The sequence below is a fragment of the Lacerta agilis genome, chromosome 4 (genome assembly GCF_009819535.1).
Source record: "Lacerta agilis isolate rLacAgi1 chromosome 4, rLacAgi1.pri, whole genome shotgun sequence".
In the NCBI taxonomy this organism is placed as follows: Eukaryota; Metazoa; Chordata; class Lepidosauria; order Squamata; family Lacertidae; genus Lacerta; species Lacerta agilis.
The window spans coordinates 30,497,969-30,513,222 of NC_046315.1; the positions used below are offsets into that span (position 1 = coordinate 30,497,969).

At 40.6% G+C, this 15,254-nt stretch overlaps 1 protein-coding gene across 1 annotated transcript in view; it reads right to left on the reverse strand.

Moving 5' to 3' along the window:
• Positions 1-465: 465 nt before the first annotated feature.
• Positions 466-15,254, reverse strand: part of GRAMD1C (GRAM domain containing 1C) — a 60,039-nt gene continuing 45,250 nt past the window's right edge. The window contains 9 exon segments of the mRNA XM_033146550.1: positions 466-1,040; positions 2,695-2,800; positions 3,744-3,854; positions 6,051-6,108; positions 9,697-9,873; positions 10,658-10,761; positions 11,333-11,475; positions 12,302-12,420; positions 13,172-13,315. Of these exon segments, the coding sequence (XP_033002441.1) occupies positions 963-1,040; positions 2,695-2,800; positions 3,744-3,854; positions 6,051-6,108; positions 9,697-9,873; positions 10,658-10,761; positions 11,333-11,475; positions 12,302-12,420; positions 13,172-13,315 (1,040 nt within the window). The 3' untranslated portion in view covers positions 466-962.

A 15,254-nucleotide genomic window follows, 5' to 3' on the forward strand; every position in this document is an offset into this window, starting at 1 on the left:
AGTCATATCCAGCACATGCAGAATTTTATTTGTGCCACACTACCATTCTACTTCGTTCTACTCTTCCAGATGTATACTATAGAAAGCCTATTGTTCTTCAATGGCTTACAAGCATGTTCTTAACTCTAGCAGATAAAGGTGATTCCCGTCTCATGTCACACAGTTAAGGTCTTAGTCTGTGCTACAAAATAGATATAACACAACCAAAAGACAAGTGGATTCCCAGGCCTGAAGACTGTAAAATGTTAAAATCAGAAAAAGTCTCAATGGACTCAGCATGGAAGTAAGATTAATGCATTGGCTGCCTTTAAAAAAATATTCAGGGACTGGCCATTTTTTGAATATAATTCTCTGACATATAAGGACAATTCCTGAGAAATCCTGAGAGCTGAAATGACAGTGGTAGAAAGAGGTAGAATTGCTTTGACTCGTACAGCAGAAGACCCACACAAACAAAACAATCAGTATGTTCAAAATTCAGATTTATAAATAATTTTCTAGAACATATGTACAGACCTTTAAAATTGCTTACTTTTGAATAATTGTTGCATGAATATGGAAAAAGACCATATGGAGAACTTCTGGTGTTACAACCTCCACAAGATAATCTATGCTGCATCCTTCATAATGTTAATGATTTTCCCATCAGATATGAGTCCAATTTACTTTTACTTTTTTACAGATCACATTGCTTGCTGAATTCTTCCCCTACAATTTGCATATCACATAATTTACCAGACCACACAATGTTCTTACTCATTCACACCAGGTATTCACAGTTCAGGAAACTGCTCAAAAGAAGATGTCAAGTGGATCAGGAGAATTCACAGGCTAATGGCTTTAAAAACGAACACATTTTATAGATATATTTCTAAGGTGTGCAAGTGGTTGTGAGCAGAAATATGAGAAAAATAAGCAGCTTCACATTCAATACAAAATATCTTCATTGTCCTTTGGTGACATCAGCTTTCAGGCTTCCTACTGTCCGTCTTGTTTAGGTGATCAAAGCTACTTTGGAGCATAGAAAGGGAATTCTTCAGCTACAGAAATAAAATCCCAGAAGAATTAGGCAGTGAATTGTTTCTAAAAAGAGATCTAATTACTTTTCAGCAGAACCAGCTCCAGATTTGAGGGGACCCTCAACATGGGCTGCCTTCCTTTGTCGGTGTCTCCATGGTATTACGTGGTCTATTCTCTTCATATTTATTTCCACCAGACAGGTAGGTATTTGGGTACCGAAAATGAATGCCAGATGGCGGCCACTGTAACTGCTTAAAATGTGACTGAGTGGTAATGTCAGTTTTGGTTGATTGTGGGCAACTAAAATGTCAGTGACCCAGTGTTCACTGGGCTCTGGAAAATGGGTGTCAGGGCAGCAGTGTAAATAGGGCCGGTGCTAGGGTTTTTTGCGCCCTAGGCGAGATCACCTTCTGGCGCCCCCCCGGCCAATCCCTAGCACCGGCCCTGCAGAGAAGCCCGATTTCGGGCTGCTCCCCCCTCCCCGCCACTGTGCCGCTGGCGGAGGGGGCGGAGAAGCCCAATTTCGGGCTGCTCCCCCTCCCCCGCCACTCTGCCGCTGGCGGAGCGGCATTGGGGGGTGGGGGGCAGGCTGGCCAGTGCCCCCTCCATTTTGGCGCCCTAGGCAACTGCCTAGTTCGCCTAAATGGACGCACCGGCCCTGAGTGTAAATAGCATCAGCTTCACTTGGTACTTGGGAGGCTGCCCAAAAATGCTGCTTTGTGTCGCCGATCCTGCCCCACACTAATAGTTATGTACTAACAGAGTGCTTACTAAAGATGAACTGCAACTGTATTTTAAGGGAGGGGAACCCAAACAACAAGTCAACGGAGATCTACTTAAATCAAATACCAGAAATGAACTAGAAGGAAGACAACCCACTTAGAGATGTCCTAGTGGCAACCTGAGAACCCCCAGTTGTATGTAACATGTAACAACAAGCATAATCATCTGTAAAACTGTCTATTGATTGGCCATCTGTCATGGATGCTTTAGCTGAGATTCCTGCATTGCAGGGATTTGGACTAGAGTTGGTCTCTTCTAACTCTAAGATTCTATGATTGCATCAGCAGCAGCAGCAGAATCTGCTCTGAAGTACCTACAGTCAACAGAGTGGCATGGGTTTTCTCATCTCTACTTTCATACATAAAAGAATTAGGCCCATTCTCTAATCTACATCGTACCAAATCTGAAATGTGTGTGTGAGGTTGCTGAGCTTCATTCAGTAGAACTTGCAATTCTTTAAATAATATAGTTTTTAAAGATACGTTTCCTTTGTAAGTTTTACTGGGATGCAAAGAAAGTTCTTTTTAATTACAGTCTCTTGGTCACCTTTACTATTGTTCCATTTCATTAGCACACATGCCACAAACATACATTGTGGCAAATCTTAAACTTCAAAGCTTCCTTAGTTCTTAAGTATTCGTAGCAGCAATGGAAGTATCTCAAGCTTTCTTGAATATTAATATTCTCTTTCTCAAGCAATCTCAATCAGTCTTTTGTATCCCATTCTCACTAGTTAATACCTGAAAGCCTGAGGCCATAGCATCCAAATTCGGCAGTGATTTATTAATTCTTTTATTAGCAAAGCACTCAAACTCTAATTTTTTCACACATCCCACGTTTCATTTTCACATGTACGGGGGCCAAATAATAGTAAGAAACAGCAACACCCACCTGTTCAAGCAGCGCTATGGAGTCCCTCAGCACTCCTTTCACATGCTGGACTTGATCTTTGTCCTGCTGGTGAGTTTTTTCTCTTGATGCCACATTAAGGGCTAAACTGAGAAGAGAAAATGCAGGGCTAAGTAGCTGCCTTACAGTAATTAAAGAACGTAGTCCCATTCTTTGCTTTGGCCTAATTAACACATTACTGCCATGATCTATGTACATGCTTTCTGATCACATCCCAGCCTTGCAAAACACCACAGGGCTGGCTCGGGGAGGGCAACGTGAGCAGCGCCGCCCCCCAATGCACCTTGGGTAATCACCCCAACAGCCCCCTCTCTGCTACACCCCTGCCCTCCTCAGGTGCTCTTGCATGGCTGGACTGTGTCCTTGAATTGAATTGTAATAATGTCTTAATTTCCTGGACAGTGTTTATAGACACCTCTGAATTTACCTACTGTACAAATGTATGAATTGTATTTGTTTCTGCACCCACTTTTGCCTCTATTCCCCATAGGACAGGGGTGGCCAACTCCCAAGAGACTGTGATCTACTCACAGAGTTAAAAACTGGCAGTGATCTACCCCCTTTTTGGGGTTTTTAGGAAGGAGGAAGGTCAATGGGGGGGGGTTGGGTCAAAGTTGTTTACTTTTTCAGGGAGGAGGTAAAATGTTGAGTTTTCTTTAGGGGAGCCACAGTTGTTCAGCTTCTTTGGGGGAAGCCAATGATCTACCAGTGATCTACCACAGACGTCCAGTGATCTACCAGTAGATCACGATCTACCTGTTGGACATGCCTGCATAGGAGAATGCAGCCTTTGTACTGAAAAATATTCCCCATTCCTGTCATAAAACAAAGGCTGAGCAGCTTCCCCGAAAGCCACCTAATGCATTGGTGTCTAAAGTGAGATTTGAAGTTGGTGCTTCCTGGCCCTCTTAGCCTCTAAACCAGCTCTGTATTGTGAAGTCAGCAAAACTTTTTGTTTTGTTTTGGTATCTTGTATTTGACTGATGAGGCATAGTTGAGCATGAGGGTGAGGTGGGGAGAAATCCACTCACTTTACAGATCCTTCTTCCTGAAGCTGAACACGGTAAAATGACTGAGCTGCATGTTCAATCTTAGACAGTTTGAGGAACAATGTTACATTTAGGAAAACCAGTAGGAGCAAGCTGCAAAGAAAGAAAGAAAGAAATAATAATAATAATAATAATAATAATTTATTATTTATACCCCGCCCATCTGGCCAGGTCTCCCCAGCCACTCTGGGCGGCCTCCAACAAATATCAAAATACAATACAGAAAAACCAGACTGTTTTTTAAATCACTTTTCCTGTTTCTTGTTTATAGCATCACAGTAGTTAAGAGGCTAAACAGCAAGGATGGGGAAACTGTGGCCCTCCAGATGGCTGCTGGGCTCCAGATCCCATCAGCCCTAGCCACTATGCCCAATGGTCAGGGCCAATGGAAGCTGTAGTACAACACCACAAATTCCCCAGCCCTGCTACAGAGACTACAGCAGTGGGGGGGGAAACATATAAGATAAGAGAGGAAAGATCATCTTCATGACAACCTTGGCAAGGTGGTTAAGACTTTTCACTGGGCAAAATAAATTACAATATTCTCATTTTAAAATGTGTATTGAAAAGAGAGCTAGCATGAGAGAGTGTTGGCATTGTTCAAGCTACGTTAGACCAGGGAGATCAAGGCTAGTCACAAGCTGTCATCTTAACCTCTACCGCACAAAGTTGTTGCCATGATAGCATGGGATATCCCTCCCATTAAGCCAACCTGATCCTTCTTGAAGAAGGGCAGGTTATAAAATTATATTTGCCCTGTTTCCTGCAAGTCAAATTCTCAGAGGAGTTAGCCAAATCCAGCAATTCAAGCTATTTTACTGAAACCTAAGGTAACTGCTTTTGGAATGCTTTGCAGTCCCCATTTATATTAGTCTTTTAGATATGCTAACTTTAGTATATGAATAATGTGGAGATATTTCACTGCAGATTAGGGAAACTGTGAATTTAGGGTTCTCATTTTCCAGTCTTAAATTCAGTTCACCACATTTCCACATCAGTCTGTGAACTCCTACCAAAAAAATGCCCTCATGAAAGTTCAGCAGAATCTTATTGCAAATTTCCCCCATTATACATGCTTGTATATTATACCATTTTATAAAGGTAAAGGTACCCCTGACCGTTAGGTCCAGTCACGGATGACTCTGGGGTTGCGGTGCTCATCTCGCTCTATAGGCCAAGGGAGCCGGCTTTTGTCCACAGACAACTTCGGGGTCATGTGGCCAGCATGGCTAAGCCGCTTCTGGCAAACCAGAGCAGTGCACGGAAATGCCGTTTACCTTCCCGCCGGAGCGGTACCTATTTATCTACTTGCACTTTCATGTGCTTTCGAACTGCTAGGTTGGCAGGAGCTGGGACCAAACAACGGGAGCTCACCCCATTGCAGGGATTCGAACCGCCAACCTTCCGATCGGCAAGCCCTAGGTTCTGTGGTTTAGACCACAGCGCCACTTTCATCCCGGCATACCATTTTATACTAATATACATTTTGTCCTAATCTTCACATTTTTTGCAGAGTGCTTTCCCTTAACATACTACATTTTTGTATGTTATTTTCATGAATATATGCATTTTAATTCACACTTTTTCCAGTATATGCATTTTTGCACCTGTTACTTAGCTGGACAAATGCACTGTAAGATATTAAGCAGTTTGAATTTTGAGGAATGGCTGTGTTTCAGTTCTCAGATTGTTTCAGAAGGTGTGGATTAGGGAGATTCCATTTTAAATGCAAACTGAATTGAATTCTTCCCCCATTCCTGCTGCGCATACAGTCACAATATATTTGAAAATCATTAGCAAGGGGGGGCGGGGCTGGAGCTGCATGGAGACACACTGGGATGAAAATAAGAGGATAGGAGAGGGTCCCTGACTTTCATTGATCCAGCTTTCCTCAAGCTAGCGTCTTCCATGGGTTTTGGACTAGCTCCAAGCAATCCTCCCCCAAACATTTGGAGGGCACCATCTGTTGAGGAAGGCTGCCCTATACTCTTACAGAAAGATTCTGGGAGTCCGGATGACTCCCTGTCTCCACCTGCCAAACCAGCAAAGGATTATGTGTATGTGACCAGGATATGTTTCCTCTGAAGCCAATTCATCACTTGCACCTATATGTCAGTATCCTGCATGTTAAAAATGTGAGCAATCTCGGATTAATTTGACAATGGTTTAGGAAAGCTCCCTTCTGCAAAATCAACCTCCATGAAATTCACTCAGATGCCACCAGGGAAAAATGTTTCCCCCAATATGTTTTGCCAATGAAGTCAAATGAAATGCCAAGAAAGTACTTACAAGATGCTCATTACCACTATGATGGTGATGGTCTTATTTGTAGCATTCCTTTTTGGTCCTATAAGGCAAGAGAAGCAACTATTAAGTCCACTGTATCCATCTTCTTAAACTACTAGATTAACTTCACCTGAACGTGCATCTTTTCTGAAGACTCCCCCCCTCCCCTTCTCAATGGTGGAGCAGTTCTGGTTCTTGTCTGAATTGAAAGATGCTGGTCATGTATGGATTCAAAATACAAATTTAATGTAGAGTGTGTTTATTTGACATGCACAGCAAGAAGTAGGCAGATATTCTTGTTGCATTGGAAGCTCTTCCAGAGTTGTAAAGGGCCTGAAACATCCACCACTACAATGTAATAGGCAGACTTTTAGTGTAAGAATAGTCTTGCATTAATCTCAGGATTCTACTATGATGGCTGCTGCATATAGATTGTTTCCGTCATGTGCACATACCTGTCCACTGCCCATTCTTCTACTTGCCTTTGCTCACAATTCCAGCCTACGTCCCGGTAAGCTGGTTTTTCTCTGTCATGTTTACACAATGAGGCCCCTGTGCAACCTCTTCCACAAGTTACAGCTGATGAGACCTACACACAGTTCTGATACCACACAAGTGCACAATTCACTAACAGAGGTGGCGGTAAAGGAAGCTACTTTAGGACACTGACTTAGAAAAACCATCTAATCATCCCAAGCAGCATTCCAATATATCCTGATGCATGTGGAGACCAGGAAAAGTAAAACATGCATCATTTACAGAAAGAAATTTATGACCAAAGATAAATTCCATAGGCAACACACTCATCAAGATTTCACAGATCAGAACCAGGAAATCATGTGATACCCACATAGGATATTTCTATACTTTTGTGTTCTACAACTAGTGCTGGTAAGCCTCTGGCTGGTCAACATACTCCTCCTCACTTGCACACCAATATATCCTCCTCCTTTTTGTTATTTGCAGCAAACCATATTTTGCCTTTTTGGTCCAAATAGGCAAACTAGGGCTGGTGCTTGCATACAAACCAGGGTAGCAAACTAGGTTAGGCATTAGATCAGAACACACCGATGGCATTAGCAGTTGGGCTTATCATCTGATTGCCATCCTAAAGATAAGGTGAGGTATGAAGCACACACTAGACTTACAGAATGACATCAGCACTGAATAAAATAAATACAAAAATCCTTCCAGTAGCACCTTAGAGACCAACTAAGTTTGTTCTTGGTATGAGCTTTCGTGTGCATGCACACTTCTTCAGATACACTGAAACAGATGTCACCAGACCCTTAAATATAGTGAGGGAGTGAGGAGGGGTATTACTCAGAAGGGTGGTAGGAATGGGTGATTGGCTGATGGGTGTGGAAAACCTGTTGATGACTGTTAACGACTGCAATAAGTCCTAAAGGAAAAAGCAAGGGGTGAAATGGCTAAAGATAGTTTTGTCATGTATAATGAGATAAGAATCCAATGTCTTTGTTCAGGCCAGGTCTCGCCATGGTTTTGAGTTTGGTAATGAGTTGCAATTCAGCAACTTCTCTTTCCAGTCTATTTCTGAAATTCCTTTGTATTAAGACAGCTACTTTGAGATCTTGTATAGAATGTCCTGGGAGATTGAAGTGTTCTCCTACTGGTTTCAGCACTGAATGCTCTCTTTCACTTGTCAATTTAGGTTTTTCTTGATCCCGGAACGTAGCATCACCAGTTTCCACTACACTTCATGAGCTCTTTCATCTCCATGGCCATTAAAACAAATAGCCATTATCTTGACAAATATTTGAGTACTAAGGGTAAGGGATGAGATTAAAGTTAAGAGTGTATACATTTTCCCTGAAACTGAATTGCCACTCCCTCCCCACGTCACTTAGTATAACACTGAGTAAAACCTTTTTAAAAATTCAGATTTCGTGTTCTGGCATACAGGTATGCATTATAAGTGCAGTGTATGTATTGACACAAACACTCTCATCTGAAAAGCTGGAGCACCGATGAGTGGACTGATTAAAAAATCTAGAAGGCATCTTAAAACCACTAAAATAATGAAAGGGATCAAACAGTTTTAAGGTTTCTACAGCACACTCTACAGTATTGTTTTTCTCTGTATTATCTTTCCTTGAATGAAGCTATGCATTAGCAGTTTAGACTCATTTAAAGTTGCTTCGTTTAGTTCATTCACCCTTCTTGGAACACTAAACTGTGCCATATGTTCCTCAAAATAGTCATTTCTCTTCTAAATCAGCCAGTACATGATCATATGCAATTGACTAGCATATGGAATTTTGAAAGGGCAATTGTGCAACAAGATGAGTTTCAATATCCCATAAATTAAATGGAACTAAGTCTGATTTCAGAAGAAGGTTTAGATGGTAAGAAGATGGAAGGAAAACACTAATACATACATAGGCATAAATAATGAAAGTCATCCAATAGTGTCTTGTGAATGACATTTGGAACATAAATCTCAAATACACTGTTGTGCAAACTGCAAAGGGGGAAAAAAGCTGGTCCAATCACCCCTGTCCTGAAATCTGCATATTTTGGACAGATCCTACAAGGCAGATGTAAGCACACATTAAGCAGCTGAAGACTAATGAATCTGAGAAGTTCTGAAATGTGAACCAAATTCTTTGCAAAGTAAAATAAAATACACTGTATTTACCATTAGGATGCTTTGTAAAAACGAGTAGCTAATCTTAAATAAATTTCCAAAAGAAAAATAAGGCACCTTTTATCATATGTGATGGGCATGTAAGGTAATAAAAGCATTCTTTCATAATGAACTGAAAAATAATGTTTAAAGTAACTTTTACCAAAAAAAAACCCCAGAAGCTTTCTATTAGGAATTGTAGGTACCAATATCCCAAAGGACTAGAAAATACTTTTTATGTATACAGCGACAGCCGCATGAATGTTATTAGCCCAGAGATGGAAAGAAGACAAAGTCTTTACGAGGGAAGAATGGTAAATTAAGCTGTTTGGAATATGCCGAAATGGCAAAACTGACCAGAAAGCTCAGGAACCAAGAAGACCAAAACTTTAATAAAAATTGGGTTAAATTTTTAACCTATCCGGGAGACCATTGTAAGCAGATGAAAACATTAGCAGGATTGCAATAACGCTTGTGATGTAGCAAATATTATGGACAAAATGGAGCAACTTAAAATATGGATTATTGAATAATATGCAGTTGAAAAGGAAGACAATAGGACCCACAGGGAAGGTGGGAAGTACAGAGATTCGGAGGAATTTCCAAATATGGATATCCATTTTGTATTGTTATAATTTTATATTTGTAAAACCAAACAAAAATTATTTCAAAAAATAATAATTCCAAAGGTATCTCTGTGTAGCCACTTCCTACACCAACAGTTCAGCACTATAGCACTGGACCGGGAAGCACTAGAGACAGTACCTGCGGGAAAAGGCACAACTTTGCATAGGAGCTGTGTGTGAGCTGCAACACCACCACCCTTGTGTTGACTGTACCCACCTGCATGTACCTCAGAGATGCCATATTCGGAGAGGCAAGGAAATTGAATGAGCTATGCAGAGGTGCTATATAACACACGGCTCTCACGCGAGCACATCCCTGAAATTTCTTTGGCTTAAGTTAACGGTCAAAACAAATACTCCTACTTGTAGTACCCACCTCCATCACCACGGGGAGGTGCACCTGTCTCCCCTGAAGAGTACTGTGAAGAACGTTTAGGAAGTATCTCTCCCACATTCCTTTGTAAAGTCCACCTCCTCCTTCTCAAAACACCAAGTTTCACTGGATCCTCTACAGGTTTGTTCATTTCATATTCTTCCATTAGCAATTCTGATTCTGTAATGGAACAACATCCTATTTCTTACTCAGTTTTCATTTTATTTTAACTCAGAAATTCACAACACTCTATACTGACATTTCCCAGGATATTTAGTGGCCTTTGACTGGGGGGGGGGGTGAGGAAACACATGATGCATGGGGAAACCCAAATGTTACATTCAAGAAGTCATATGGAGAGACAAACGAGTAAAACAGTATCAGGTGCTGGCCTTATTTAAAAAGGGAATGGGGAAACCAACAGTGAGTAAGGCTGCATTCACAAGGCAGTTTATTAGTACTGTACACATAAAAATGAGCAGGCCGGTCTACCTGCAACAAGTAATGCTTTACTGCGGTACATGGGGAATAATTTATCAGAGCCTAAAAAGGTTCTGCTACTGCCCTACTTCCAGGTTATCACAAACAGTTGGTTAAAAGTGAAATAACAGTGTTCTAATGATGCAATGTAGGTATACTATGAAGGACAAATGAACAGCTTAATGCCGAGTTTTGGTGCTCCATTTTTGACCTTATCATCCAATAGTACCTGATGGGTCACCTCCACATGCAGTGTTCAAGAGCAGACACATCTGCTGGAAGGCTACCAAAAGGTAATAAATAAAGTTGAGAAACAGTCTTTAAACTGCTTCTAAAAGCTGGGAAGGTCCAAGACTGTTCTTAAGCATCATTCTTGTGAAAATCCTGCAAATCTCACCACCATGTAGAACTATGCAGTGCTATCAAATATCACAGCTATGGATGCAATTTGGAATCATCAGCAAGGAGGAGACACAGCACTTACCAAGTTGCTTAAAGTTTTCTCCTATCCCACCCCATGTATTTTTCTCTATTATATTCTTGACAAGCCCCCATGGTTGCTTTCTGTATTTCACATCTGAGGAGATCCTGCAGCAAAAAGAACAGTAAGGTTAGCAACTGACTGCAATACAAGGAACATTAAGGACAGAGGCATGCTTTTTCACCCACTACGAGAGCAATTCTGTCAGTCATTGCAGCTCAAAACAGCAAGCTGTGTACATGAGGCAAAGGCATGGTCACTAGGTAACACCTCCTTCACCCATGCCGGTAGCCAAAAGGAGGAAATGCATAGAACACTTGGTCACTTAACAGCTCTATGCTGAACACAGTACTGTACTTTCGAGTGCACACACACACTGGCTTTAAAAGGCTATTATAGATTACACTGCCAGCTGTAACTTGATGATGAACTCTACTGAAAAGGCAGTTGGAGAAAGCTCACATGTTTATAGGTATGTTCAATCCCCTGGCAAAAATAGAAGCAAAGAAACAAGTAAACGCCTGTTTCTGTCAACAGATCGTTTTCCAACTACCAAAGTAAACAGAGAAGGGAATTTGTGCAAAAGAAATTTGTGCTGAAGAACCAGTTTTACCATACTGAGTGCAGTCGTTTTTGACTGCCTCCAGTTTCCCCATTTAACAATGCAAAATGCCTCACCGTAGTCTGCACTTCTGGCTGGACATGCGAACAATACAATAACTATACACGGTGTAGAAGTAATCGTGGTAAGGTACATCGTGTGTCACCACCTCCGTGTCTATCCGATAGCAATGATCTTTATGGCTCCGTTTATGCAGGACCTATTAGAAAAAATAAAGAAGGTTTTTTTTTAAGATTATAGTTCAAAAAGAATTGAAATAATGATTTTATGCATGCAAAAACATCTTTCCCCTCACCATATTGCAATAAACTTAAAACAGCTGAAACAAAAGCATGCTTAAAATGTCATCGCACAATGGCTTGCTTTGCATGCAACACTAAGGCAAACCATGGTTAATTACAAATAAGTAGCTTAGCCTTATGTCGGAACCAATGTTTGTCCCACTTCAGACAAACCATGAGCAGTAAGCCAAGAACATACCTTGTCTACAGCTCATGGTTTGTCTGAAGCGAGACAAACCATAAGCCCAGGTTTAAATGTAATGCTAAGCCAAACCATGGTTTAGCCCTGGGAAGCACAGCAGTAGCAGGAATGGGGAGAAGTAAAGTGGCCATGATTTTTTTGCTGTGAGTACCTGCACACTCATTCATTCATACTTAAACATGGTCTATCTTTAGTATTATATACAATCCCAGCCAGTATATAGGCTGAGATATACATAAATGATAATGTATTTCGAAATAAACTATTAAACAGGTATTCTTAATTTGATTATTTTAAGTATTTCATTATTACCCTTTACTTCATTTTAAAACAAAGATACGGCAATACTAACTTGAATCTACAAAATCCAATAAAACATGCTTACTTGTCAATAAAATGGATCCATTATTATGCTTTCTTCTTGTTCTTACGTATTTTGCCCATTTGGCCGTTGCTATAGGTTCCCACACCTTTACAAACTTGGTGTTTTAGGCAACTTCCATACTTAGCATAAACTAATAACCCCCAATGGAGTTTCGTACCTGCTTTTCTGTTGCAGTTGTGAATTTTCCAACAAGTGGATTGTTGAGCCCAATAGTGTAAGTCATGGTCCTCAATTGATTGCCTCCAATGTCTCTGTTCCAAGGGGTTGTTACAGCATCTAGACCCAAAACATGTAATCAATCACATCTAGCCATTTACACATATCATCATAATCCTTAAACCTAATGAGCTTTTGGTCACTGGTTGCAATATGTATCCATCTAACTATAGAACTACACATTATAAGGAGCTTGGATCTACTATCAATAGTGATGGCCAATGTCAAGGTCTCTCCCAAACCCTACCCTCTGTAATTTATAGTAAGTCTTTTCTGTTTCTTGGCATCATTATGTTGCACATTTCTCTGTTCTCACCAGTGGTGGCCAATTATGTGGAGTGGGGGTAGGGAAACACAGCAATATGAAAGAAGTAGGTTTTACTGCATGTTACAAAGGGAGAAGAAGTGACATAATTTGTCATCGTTGGTAGGAGCCCAAGAGGACAAGAAAATCATGAATCAGTTGAAGGGGATACAGGCAAAAAATACATCACTGCTCGTTGAAAAAGGTGAATCCACAAGCAAAGAAGGAGCATCTACAGTGGGGAAAGCTCTCAAGAAAGGAGAGTATTCTAGGTGTTTACTTTACAGAGAAAAGTATCATAAGAATAACCAGCATCAAATTGTGGTTTCAGATCACAGTGTGTTGGTCCCTAGGGTTGCCATACATCTGAAAAGCTCAACAACATTTGTGTCTGGATTTTCACTTTTGGAAATATGGTAACCCTATTGGTCCCAAATAAACTGATTTTTTTCCATGAGAGAGTATAAAGTTATTGCAATGTAAATTTTAAAAGGAACAATACTTTACCTGTTATGTTTCTGGTACTAAAATATCTTTGCATGAAATGGGAATTAGTGAAAAGCATTTCAAACAGCCTATCCGCACCAATGCGGAAAACCCGATTAATAAAGAGTTTTCCATGGAGGTCATTCTCAGGGAATGTTTCCTCATCTGTGGGAGGGGAAGTGTACAAAAAAGAGGTTAGCCAAATAGGCGGCAAAACACAGTAAAACATACCCAAAGGAAAACAAACATTTCTTGCAAAATTCAAATTTAGTACACCACTCTAGAACAGTAAATTGTCTCTAGAGTAGACCTGTGAGACAATCTCAACATAAGAAGAGTTATACATGAACAGATAAAGCTTAAATGCATCCCATGATGCTGTACAAACAGGAATATCAGCACATGATGCCAAGCGTTAGAGGAAAGAAGCATTTCCTTCATCTTACACCAAGGCTCAAGACTTTGAGAGAATGACACCTGGTAACTGACTCTTGTGCTAAACAGCAAGAGAGGATTGCTGCTCTCTGCTCTCTTAGGTTTATGTCTGCCAGTTCGGCTTGGCGGGGGAGAGACAGACAGAGACCGAGAGAAATTAAGCTCAAAAGTACTGGGAATTAACTTTAATGCCCTTAGCAATAGTGTATATGGAATCAAGCTACTTAAAGGGCTGCCTAAATCCATATGAACCTGCCAGGAATGTGAGAACAGCTACAAGGGCTTGCCTCCTCTGCCCACCAGGAAGGAAGGTTAAGCTGACAGGGACAGGGGGCAGGGCCTTTTCTGCAATGGCTCCATGGCTATGAAACTCCCTTCCCTGAGATATACCACTCCTTGGTAGTGTTCAGATGGACTCTTAAACCTTTTTTTTTTTAAATAAAGGATTGTTTTTCAGCAGTAGCCTTCATTTATAATCTTATGGCTGGCCGTGATAGATTTGGTTTTTTTAAAAACGGATGTTATTATTACAGTTATGTTGTTTACGTTTTATATGTTTTGTATTGTTATGGTTGATTTCTAAGCTGATGTGGGAAAAGATTATGGCAGCTAATTTCTCTCTCTCTCTCTCTCTCTCACACACACACACACACCATAGCTGTCAACCTTCCCCCCCTGGAAATTCCCTTATTATAGCATTGGGAAACAGCACGGAGGGTTGACAGCTATGTATATAGCAGTGGGGAACAGCAGGGAGGGTTGACAGCTATGACACACACACACACGAGTGTGAGGGGGAATATATGCAATGGCATGATAGCAGCACTGTCTGCAATATGTAAGAGTGAAGAAAGAATTACTGAATTGATTCTCATTCTCCAAAAGTAAAGTAAAAGTAAGCCAGATCTAACATATTTTGGTGATGAGGGAAGAAAAGAAAAGAAAAGAAAAGAAAAGAAAAGAAAAGAAAAGAAAAGAAGAGCTAGAGTATCCTTCATCTTGTCCTCAGTACTGAGAGAAATCAGGACTACAGTACAAAACTGAGATGTGGTGCTTGTGCAGTGGAGTCCATATAGCAATGACTGCTGAAAGCAAATACCACAGAGAAGAATCCGAGATGGTGCAATGTTCTCTATACTAACAATAGACAACTGCAATATCCTAAAATATCCAGGCGTGGTAATTAGAGGCAAACATCGACCCACATGATAAATGCAAGTAAATACAATAAAAGTGTTTCACTTTCCACATGATCTACAGTTTTGGCTGCCACAGAGTCATGCTCACTGCATTTAGAATCTAAAAAAGTATATCCATTCAAACTAGCAAAGAATGGGGGCAAGAACACCTTTGTGCTGTAATCAAAATCAGGAAATTAAACTTAAAAGTACTAAGGCACAGAATGTCAGTCCGTTCATAATGACCAGGTGCACATGTCACTGGAGACTTTAATATAGAGAGATGTCTCTTAGCCCACTAATCACAAGCAATTACTCGCTCTGTGCAGTTGCTCACACTGCCAGAGAGGTGTGTTGCAGTATAGAAATGAAAAGGAACAAACCACAAGGCAAGGAAATATTTCCTGACAAGGTTCAGTGTTTATCTTGCAAAGAATATTCCTTGGGTGGTTGTTGCTGTTTTGGTTACACTATTTTTTTTTTTTTAAGAT